The sequence below is a fragment of the Aricia agestis genome, chromosome 2 (genome assembly GCF_905147365.1).
Source record: "Aricia agestis chromosome 2, ilAriAges1.1, whole genome shotgun sequence".
Taxonomy (NCBI): domain Eukaryota; kingdom Metazoa; phylum Arthropoda; class Insecta; order Lepidoptera; family Lycaenidae; genus Aricia; species Aricia agestis.
The window spans coordinates 18,441,099-18,452,488 of NC_056407.1; the positions used below are offsets into that span (position 1 = coordinate 18,441,099).

At 37.9% G+C, this 11,390-nt stretch overlaps 1 protein-coding gene across 1 annotated transcript in view; it reads right to left on the bottom strand.

Moving 5' to 3' along the window:
• The window catches only part of LOC121739822 (hemicentin-2), a 115,646-nt gene that overhangs the window by 58,284 nt on the left and 45,972 nt on the right, over window positions 1-11,390 (bottom strand). The window contains exons 3-4 of the mRNA XM_042132403.1: window positions 8,903-9,163; window positions 2,802-2,998 (exon numbers count right to left, since the gene is read on the bottom strand). Of these exons, the coding sequence (XP_041988337.1) occupies window positions 2,802-2,998; window positions 8,903-9,163 (458 nt within the window). The remainder of the gene's footprint in view (window positions 1-2,801; window positions 2,999-8,902; window positions 9,164-11,390) is intronic.

An 11,390-nucleotide genomic window follows, 5' to 3' on the forward strand; every position in this document is an offset into this window, starting at 1 on the left:
TATAAACACGTTCATTGTTCAATGAGAACTTAATTTAATAAAACGAAGTTTTAAGTGTGATTGGTCAATTTCCCCTTAATGTAATACAACGAATGATTACCTTAAGAAACAAGAGCAGAATTTATTTCAAGTCATTTTATTTAGGTGCGATTTCACCTTAAAATACTTATATATAGTGCTTAGTGTACACTAAATCACTTCTAAACGTATAAACGTGTTTACAGCACTAAATTGCATTTCATCAACAAAACGTTCACTGCAGCAAATCCGAGTTTTATCTTCAGAACGTCCAAATATGTTGCACGATTAAACTTCATAAAAGCCTTTTTTTGTTGATAAAATAACGTAACTAGACTCACTCCAAAATGATAAAACCATGTAAAATCATCGCGTGATGTTACATAAATTTAGATTTATTAATCGCGATTAATAGAAGATTATGAATTCCATTTGAAAGAAAACGAGATTTAGAAACGAATTTCCCCGCAAGAACGCGTTTAATGAGAACTAAGTTTTATAAAACGAAGTTGTGTGATTGGTGAAAACCTCCCTTAGACATTAATGACGTACTACTGAAAACACAATCAATTGCTGTAGGTATATTATGGGAACATTGACACGACCGCGGTCGAAGCTCAAAACGAAATTACTAAGCAAACTTGCAGTTGGCGTCACATTCTTTTTTGCTCCAGAAGGCGTTTCGCCACTAAACATGAAAAACATGATTAAACAGAATATGGTTCCGAAATCCGAACTGAGCCGGAGCCTCGCTGGCAAGCAAGCACGAGTTAACTGCGAAGTTTACCAAGCGATGCATGAGTTTCGGCGGGGCCGAAAGTTTCGGCTATATTTTGGCCGAAACCGAAACTAAGGCCGAAACTAGATTTTTTGGCCGAACCTGGCCGAAACCGAAAGTTCGGTCGGTCACTAGTAATCACTAATCGCGCATTTGAATTTGACACATGAATTCACAGCGGAAAACACACAAAATCGACCGTTGAACAAAAATTCCGAGAAAACCATTTCAGTGTTGTGATAATGAAATACACGAAAAATATTTGTCCCTAGTCGGTGAACAAATAAGACAATGAGTTTGTACAGCTACGTGTAACTAGCACTCTATGTAAGTCTAACCATCCATTTGACTAATTTTATACCTGGCTCGGAGAGACCACAATGAAAAATAAATTGACGTTCATTTAAAAACTCCCCAGAATTACATAAATTTTCCACAAACATGAAGGAGCTTTATAAACTTTTGATAAAAACTAGTTTCAAAAGCGATCTGTCCAAGCGGGAATATCTCTGGAAATACCGCACTCGCTAATTCTAATGGATGGAACAATATTTTCTGCTTGTTTTAGAATATAGATCGAATTGATCGATCGGTTCGCCGTGTTTGTTTTAACTCCGAATAAGCCGATAATCCTTTCTTGATCTGCTAGATTCACTTGAATACGAAATCATTTACTTTATGAAATGTTTTATTTTTCTATGTTTTGGGATTTGAGTTAACACTCCCTGGGTTAGAAATCGTCTTAGACTGGGTTACACCAACTAACTTTAACTGTAAATTTAACTTTAACTATAACTACAGTGCAAAATGTCAAATCTTTGTTTAAAGTTAAATACGGCGTCCTTACCTCCGCTCGTACGTGAATTTCTCTGGTTAAAGTTAAGGTTAAAGTTAAAGCTAAAGGACGTCATATTTAACTATAAAAATAACTTTAACTTTAACCACGCCTCTGGTGCAACCCAACCTTAAAGAACAAAATAGATGGTATGATTTAATCGAAAGTCAACTTTAACCCAGGTCAAGTGAGTCTTCGTGTTCTTACATTCGGTCAGTCTTTTGCTCAACTTAAGGTCACACTTAGTTTAGATTGTGAGGTGATTAATGCTGATTGATTGACTGAATGAATGAAAAAACGCATGAGTGTCAAGGCGCCGAAACGGTTTTTATTTTTCTGGAAAGGATGGTCCTCCGAAGCAATTTAGTGGCATCCGCAGTCCGCACAAAACAACCTGAACATTTAACACCGCTTAATTCCCGACATTGTTAGCATACAATTATTTCACAGCACAATAGCTCGTCACAATGGCTCGTGCATTTTCAATAGCTCATTATGTTCGGCTCAGATAGATCATATTTTTAATAAATACTTGAGTTTAATTAAATACTCTAGTGCTCCGTACAATAAGTTCAGGTGGATTTCGATGACAGCGATCGTTATTCATTTCGACAACCAGATATCGTGTTTACGGCGGAATGAGTTCGAACAATGCGATGTGATTTATTCTGGCCGGCGCGGCTCCTGGTGCTCCACGGTCCACCATTCAATTGTAGCAGAAAGATCTTGGGGTAAAAATTTCGCCAGTTGCACTAACTCCTATCTTTGCCACGCACCATTTCTCTGTTTTCAGAGTGGTGAACACTAAAAGTTAGTGTTATAATTACTACCTACCCAGTACCCACTAATATTTGTCCAATGGCATTTATCTGTTGTTATAAGTTTGAGAGCGTAACTCTCAAGCTTATAAGTTATAACAATGATATTAGTTTCACTTGAAAACTAGAGACGTCAATTTGAGTACTCCCAACGTAAAAGAGCAACGGTTCGGCACGTAGGGGCTGCACTGGCTCGACCGGAAACCTCAATAACTTGATCAAGAGCATACGAACACGGCTTACAGGACAAATTCCTTTAAAATCTAAGACACAAAATTATTAGTTTAATAAAAAATATTCTTATCTACGTAATCTTAAAAGGGAGAGAAAAAAATGCTTGCTTAATACTTACAGTTAACACTGAGCTCCATGGTCGCATCGAGCTGCTGGCCCTCCGGCATGGCGCGGTTGGTGACGACGCAGCGGAAGGTGGCTCCGTCGTCCTCCCTGGTCGGCTCCAGCGCCAGGATCGCCACGGACGGCTCCGACCGGGTCCGCCCGTACACCATTATCGCCTCCAGCGGGTACATCGACCCGTCGCGGTACCACCTGCACAAATACAGATGTCAGTTTATCGGGGACGGGTGTACTTTTGGCAAAACTCAAAAGTATCAACGGAAAATATTGGTTATGGTATTTTATGAATAAAAGCATCCTGAAGCATCTTATATGCTTGACCTTATAATTGACCCTTGCCAATTCAGAGCGCAACGTGACGCGAAGATGCATTTCTAAGTTTGTACCATAAAGTTAATATACCTAGCTAGGTATATTTACTTAACGGTTTGTACTGAATTGATAGATTTGCATGACGTCTCACGCAATTGAAGCCTGACAAATCCATACAAATTTAGAAAATGTACACGTCGCGTTGCTGTCTGAATTGACCCTTAGAAAGTTCTGATCAGCAGAAACGATTGAATCAAAAGTCATTTGTCAATATAGTTCAAACCACGGCTAGGACACTAGCTACCAAAGTCAAACTAGTAAACTACTAATGATACAGTCAATAACCACTGTCCATTCGTATTACTGGCCCATATACGGCTGTAACGCAACCAGTCACCATCTTTACTAAAATTATAAGTGCGAAAGTCTTGTGACATTTGCTTAAACCTCTGAATATTTTTTTATCCCGAAAAAATGTACGGTTCCTGCGATATAGACGAATTTGTTGACGACGTTGTAAATTATATAAATAATTGAGCTTAAGCTACAGGCCACACGTGTGGGAGGAATTTTTGTGTGATAGATTCAGGCTGGCCGCTGGCTAGCTGACTAGTTAGTCCGTACGTGATTAATACGAGAATTTGCACGCGTGGACGTCCATAATTATCGTGCGATTTCTGAATGGAATTCCGTAGGCTTTTGGGCGTATACATTTTGGCCTACTGGAAGTTGGAACGCTATTAAAATTAAGTATCCTCAATGAAAATAGCTATTATAATAGAATAATAGATGCTAGATGAAGATGCACTTGTAAGCCAATGCCGTTAAAAAATCACAAGTTCTACGTAGAAGAATACAGTAACACATTTTTTTTTTTATGAAATAAGGGGGCAAGCGAGCAAACGGGTCACCTGATGGAAAGCAACTTCCATCGCCCATGGACACTCGCAGCATCAGAAGAGCTGCAGGTGCGTTGCCGACCTTTTAAGAGGGAATAGGGTAATAGGGGAGGGTAGAGATGGGAAGGGAAGGGAATAGGGGAGGGTAGGGAAGGGAATAGGGGAGGGTAGGGAAGGGAATAGGGGAGGGTAGGGAAGGGAATAGGGTAGGGGATTGGGCCCATACATAATTAAAGCTCAGTAATACATAATATCAATCAAACTTAAGGCCACACCCGGAAGGATTTAATGATTACTTAGGAGTTGATAATATTATCTATATGAAGGTTTTGATATGAATTCCATACATTTTAAGTCAAAGTCTTCATTAAATAACTATGTCTCCGAGTGTGGATGTGAATGAGCCACGACTCACGAGATATTATGTCAACAAAACCATCAATAAAGCCTCCACTACGCTTTCGTACTTTGAAATATAACTTAATATTTAATATTTACTTATTTATTTTCTTTTTAAATTCGAGAGCTAGCTAGTCATTAGCGTAGTCTGAAGGTAAAAGATTTAAATTACAACTTTACGAGACAAAAGTTCAGAGCAAAACGTTTCTTAATCAGGCTCCTACTGATGTTTAACAAGAACCAACTAAATTAAAAAGCTTAATATTATGGTTAACCTAGTTATAAAAGTTGTGAACACAAAACAATTTTTCGTTACAAAAAAAATTAATTAATATGTAAGAATAATTATGATGTTGAAAATTACAAGGTTTTGCCTAAGGTTCAAGCAAAATTATATTCACGTCGAAATGTGTACTTCAGAACTTTAAGAAGTTCTGAAGTACACATTTCCCTTCAATCCCCAAGCGGCCGCGGCAGCCGGCTGCCGCATAACAATTGAAAATACATTGTGTCTGGAGTGTTGTTGTAATACCCACGATGCACGATGGAGGTGTTAAACAGGTAATTAATTAGATCGACATAAAGGTGCACCATTTTTAGGGTTCCGTACCCAAAGGGTAAAAACGGGACTCTATTACTAAGACTTCGTTGTCTGTCCGTCTGTCTGTCCGTAGTCCGTCTGTCTGCCTCCAGGCTGTATCTCAAGAACCGCTGTAGCTAGACTTCTGAAATTTTCACACATTGTGTATATCTGTTGCCGCTATAACAACAAATAAAACGAATATTTAAGGGCTCCCATTCAATAAAGGCAAGAGGTAGGCACTTGAAATTTTGACACATTCTTTTTTTATGTGTAGGTACTTACTTTAATTTTTAATAATTATATTAAAATAAAATAAAAATTAGGGGGCTCCCATACAAAAAACACAATTTTTTGAGTATTTTTGCTCTGTATCGGTACGGAACCCTTCGTGCGCGAGTCCGACTCGCACTTGGCCAATTTTCTGGAATAAAAAGTATTCTACGTCTTTTCCAGGTAGGGCTGCCATCACCTAAATTGCCGCCGCCAGTCAATCCCGGACATTTGTCCGAAATGTGGTTATTTCCCCGGACACCTCTTAAAAAGTATTTACAACTATTACGCAATTTTTGCTGAAAGTTCTTTCTGTTCCAACAAAAATTTATAAAAATCTGATTAACTCAAGTACTTGATTAAGATCAGAGAATAAACCGTATTTATGTATGTATGGTATGCTTATTGCTTAGCGATTTTCATCTTTCGTTTATTGCTGCACATGACTAAAAAGTTAAATTACTCTCCAAAGACACCCAGACACTTTTCAAAAACCCGGCCGGACGGATGGCAATTGGCAGTCCTATTTCCAGGGCTAATACTCACTTAAAAGAGTTCGAACCTTTTTGTATGAAGCGTGGCATACCTAATGAGTTTCAAGTACTTAAAATGTCGTATTTTGCTGTACACGTATAATAAGGTTGGTTGTTCTTTAGGCGTGAAGAGGGAACAGACACACCGACAGACCCACTTTCGCATTAACGTAAATTCGCATTAAAGTATGTATGGTAGGTATGAATGTTGAGAATTAATTATAGTTGAATTATTTGGAACCGAATACTGTTTCTAGAGGCTCTACATTCTCAGTGCTAGGGTCTCCAACACTTGTAAGTAATACGTGGGTAGTGTAAATCATTGCATTGTTCTAACAATTGGAACACAGAGGGCGGGAATGCAATAATAATTGGTAATATTACGTTACAGAAGCATACCTAGCCGGCCAACAGCTATGCAAACGCTTGACAAATGACAATGGAGCCCTACAAACATCGCTCCCTGCTGTACTCCAGCTAAATACCTCTTGAAATAATAAAACAAACATTCTAAAAACTCAGGATTTTACAGAAAATTCTGGATAGGAGAAAAAGGTACGCTATATCTACGCCAATGACCCCAACGTCGAATTGTCTTAAGGGTATTGAATACGCCTAGTGTTTACGTTATAAGGGAGTGTCCTCACTGCGATTTTTAATCGCGCAATTTTTTTAACACATTGAATCTTATGAGAGTATCCGCATATGCGATAAAAATATCGCGTTAAATTTATATGAATAAATTCGTAGTGCGGACAGTCCCTCAAGCTTATATTTTAGTATGTAGTCAGACTTTATGAAAAATTAAAACAGCCTAAACATGTTTAAAGTTTAAAAGTAAGTTCGGTATGTATTCACAAAACTATGACTTTGATAAATCAGTGTTTTGGAATGTTATATGTATTTAAAAATTACTAGAACCAAATTACAGTCTTAAAACATTCAGCATTTTGCACTATCATACTATTCAACATACGTAGAAACTTGTAAGTCATAGTTGTATATGTCAAGGTACATGCTAATACATTAGACTGCAGCCGTCAAGCTTTGGTATGTAAATGCGGTGTGTGCCCTGAATCCGGTGATAAGTTTTACAGTCTATCCAATATACATTATACAAGATATATGGCGCGTTGAGTCTCACTTAAAAGTTAAAACTGAACGAGAACTTCGGACAAAATAACAATCCATACTATTATAATACTTATTATAAACAAGATGATCCGGTGAACTTCCCTGGACTTCCACGAATATTTCAAGAATCGAGACTAAAATAAGTCAAATCAGTTAAGCCGTTCTCAAGTTTTGGCGAGATTTACAAAATTTAAAATTAATTTAAATAAGTAAATAAATATAGATGCGAAATTGTGTCTCTCTGTCTGTTACCTCTTCGCGTCCAAAGCGCTCAACCGATTTTACTGTTAATATGGAGACTTTGAGTCCCGGAAAAGGGCAGAATATTTTAATCTCGGCAAAATGTACGGTTGCCGGTCGATAAACGAGTTCTGGTTCTTCTCATCAACTAGATATAGCTCACAAAGCATACTACAAAAACTACATCTTAATATATATATTTCTTGTGTGCGTGTGCATGTGACTGAACTCCTCCTAAACGACTGGACCAATTTTGATGAAATTTTTTGTGTGTGTTCGTGGAGATTCGAGAATGGTTTAGATTTACAGTTTGGTCTACTGGAAAATGTTTTTTCAATTAATTTCTTATTTATAAAGAGTTGTTGATTTTGGAATGTTTTACATTAGATCCGGCGGACGGCGCTATCATCGCATTCAATATTATTCTATTTCAATTTTAGTTTGTCCTGACAGATGGTGCTACGATTAATTTGAAAAAAATTTTGTTATTCAATTCATGTGCTGATTAAAATATTAAATAAATAACACATAGGCTACAATTTTAACCGACTTTCAAAATGGGGGAGGTGTTATGTTCGTTTTCTTATATTCAACGATTACTCCGCCGTTTGTTAACCGATTTTCAAAATTTTTCTTTTGGTATATAGGGTATCTTCCCAATGTGGTATTATATTCAGAAAAGTGGTGATCTGATGAAGGATCCATAAGTAATCGAGGGAACTCCTCAAAACTTATAGGGAAACATATGGTGACTTCGGTTTCGTGAGAAGTATTCTAAGCATATGCTACCAACAAGTAAGATTTTGCACCGAAATATACCTGGTATACCGTGGTTCGGAAGGTGCTGAGAGAATTCCTGATTCTTTATAGATACAAGTTTGGGAGTTTCGGCGTTGTTTTAAGAACAGAAAGCATATGCTACTATGCAAATTACATTCTTCATCATCATCATCATCATCATCACTACCATATTATACCATTTCATAGTCTTTTAGATCGAGACTCGAGTTTGTCAAGCGATAATTAAAAAAAATCTATATCTACCTAATATTATAAACCTGAAGAGTATGTTTGCTTGAACGCGTCAATCTCAGAAACTACAGGTCCGATTTAAAAACTTATCTCAGTGTTAGATAGATCATTTATCGAGTAAGACTCATCATTTATCGAGAAGGTTATATTATATTATTACTCTAAGACTAATACGACAGAAGAAACTCAGGAAAATGTGCGAAAAACGGGGGAAATATTTTTTATGGGAAAATGTAGCTACGGATTCTGTAAAATTTCTAATTTACGCGGGCGAAGCCGCGCGGGACATCTAGTAATATTATAATAATTCATCCAAACAGGTTTTATAGCGGCTCTGAACTATGTAGTTAGGTATAACTTAATTAAAATCGGTCTAAACTAAAGGCCGACGGAAGACTAAGTTAAGACCGGGATCGAGACCAACTTTTGCTGCGATTTAACTATTGTAGACTATTGTACTCGTACCTAGAATACTCGCGTTCTCATTTTAAATCAACAATTCTGAAAGCCGATTGAACCTCAGTTTGGTACTTACTACTAAACTAATATATATTCTGTGCCTTAGTCCAGATTTACGACAACTGATGAAAATTTACAGATGTAATGTGCACGATGATATTCTATGTTACTAACGTGAGCACATAGGACTTTCTGAAAGTATTTACTTCCAAATTCAGTTTTTTAAATGACTCACTTGATGCTGGGATTGGGCGAGCCGCCGGTGCTGGAGCAGGTGAGGTTGAGCTGGCGGCCCTCCTGGGCGGCGACGCGGGGGCCGGGGCTGAGGACGGGCGGCTGCGGCTGCGTCAGCACCACCAGGTTGTAGGTCTGCGAGTGCAGCGTCCGCCCCGACCCGCCCGCCTTGATCCGGCACTCGAAGCGCCCGTTGTCCCGCTCGTACGACACGTTCGACACGATCAGGTCGTAGCGACCCTCCGACGGCGCGTACGTTATCCTGAAACAAACGACGGGTTCATTTTTTCTTTATTTAAATAGATGTTTTTATCTTAACAGAGTGGCCATTCGAAGTCGAATGACGCCGCCGAGGCCGGCCTAGGAAATGGCGCGACGAGCTTGAGGCATTAGTATGCCTAGTATGCCTGGCTAGTGCCAGGCTGGCCAGCGGTGGCGCAGGAGAGAATAAGACCTTGGGGGAGCAGCAGCAGCAGCGGGACAGTTTTGCCTTTAGGCTAACAATATTATAAGAATAAATATGATTTAAAGATTAAGTGCATGTTAATTCCATTGAACGTCAATACTCTCTCCAATCTCCACATTTGTATAACATAATAACTACTGTATATAGGGTCGCCAGGCGTCCGGATAAATCCGGACACAGTCAGGCTTTTTGGTTGCGTGTCCGGCCAAAATTAAGAATAGGTGTCCGGCTTTTGTAGAGTTTTGAATCTATAATTTTATATGAAAATCCTACTAATTTTAGACGGTTTTACACCTAACGAGATGTTATATATTTTTATCAATCAGAATATATTTTTATCAATCAGATGTTAAATTGTTTAAATAAAACAGAAAATTTGTACAGAAATTTGAATTTAGATTGAATAAAAGTTTCCGGCTTTTTTATACGAATGTCCGGCCAAGCTGCCTGTTTTGTCCGGCTTTTCGGTTTAGCGACCTGGCAACCCGAACTGAATACCTATCATTTAATAGTTGAGCTCATTCGTTATAATTATGTCAGCAGGCCCATGCTCGGCGAGTCCCAAGAGGTTGGGTAAGACGCCTGTAACTTCATAAATAAATAATTACTGCCGCGGACGGACCCTATCACGGCTACCCCATTTCAAACCCCATTAGAGCAGCCGTTGATGCGGTATTGCAATTAACATTTTTTAATGCACCGGGAAAGGGGAAAGATTACGACAGACTACATATTATTTTTAACTTTCAACGATGTGAAACGGAATATTAAGAAAGTTGGTCGGCCAAAAAAAGAGTTCCCAAAATTCTAAGTAAGTATTAGAGGAATTCGTAAGGAAGATACTTGAACACTATTAAAGTGCAAAGAGCACACAAAGGTCAAGAACGTTTGTAGTAAGTGCAAAATGTATAGAATGTATTTTGAACTGCGCTTGTTCAACCTTTAAAATCGAAAATGACAGTATGCCCGGGGGGAATGTTTAGCGGATTAATCGCCGGTAACACCTCGTTATTATAATACTAACTAATTGGCCAGCGTTTGAAACTGCTGAATTCAATTTTTCCTGTCGAATATTGAATATCCGAGCCAGTTCGGCGTATAAAGTATGAGCTTTAGCGAGCTATTTGTTATACTGACAAATGAGGTGTTGCTGGGAGATATGAAAACGTTCAACGTATCGACATATTGCTACTTTATGTAGTTAGTTTACTGGTATTCCTATAAGGCAGCCTCTTTACGCTGGCCCGTGATGGACGTTACGAACGTGAAAAGGGACGTATTTGTTTTTAATTGCACTTGATCTACGTCCTAGGACCTAGACAGTTCAACAACAATTATTTATAATATCCGTTAAAAAAGAGAGGCTTTTACAGATAAAAACTGGTTTATTCTTTGTTTATGGGACATAATATAGGCCTCTACCGTCCTCCATAGATTTTCTATATTCCTGAGACTTTTTTCAGGCTGGTCTTCACTATACAGTATACGACTAGCAAATATTTTCATAGATATTTTAATTTCATTCACTTGATGTAATACGAAAAGTAAAGGTATAATATTCAGGAATGGTTTTTTATGAAAATGGGCTATCGTTTCAGGTATACAAGGTTTTACAGACGTGTTTTTAATACTTTGATGCCCTTTGTAAAAATATTGTATCAGACTGTTTGTCCGTTACTGAAATTGATACGTAGACACTTTGTGAATCCATTACTCAGGAAAAGGACAAAGGATACTTTATCAGCAAAAATGTACGGCGCAATAAAATTCCGTACATCTTATTAAACATATTTTTTAATATTATTGTAAATAATAGCTTAAGTTTTATTTACACTTAGATTTAAGATTCCATATTAGTAATTCCTATTGGAAAATGTATTATCTTGTGTCTTATTTTTATAATATTGCTGTCCCTTTCGCACAGAAACGTAGTGTATTTCATACAATTGTTATTGCTGTCCCTTTCTTTCGTAGTTGTAGTACGTCTCATACAATTGTATTGCTGTCTCTCTTTTACATAGTT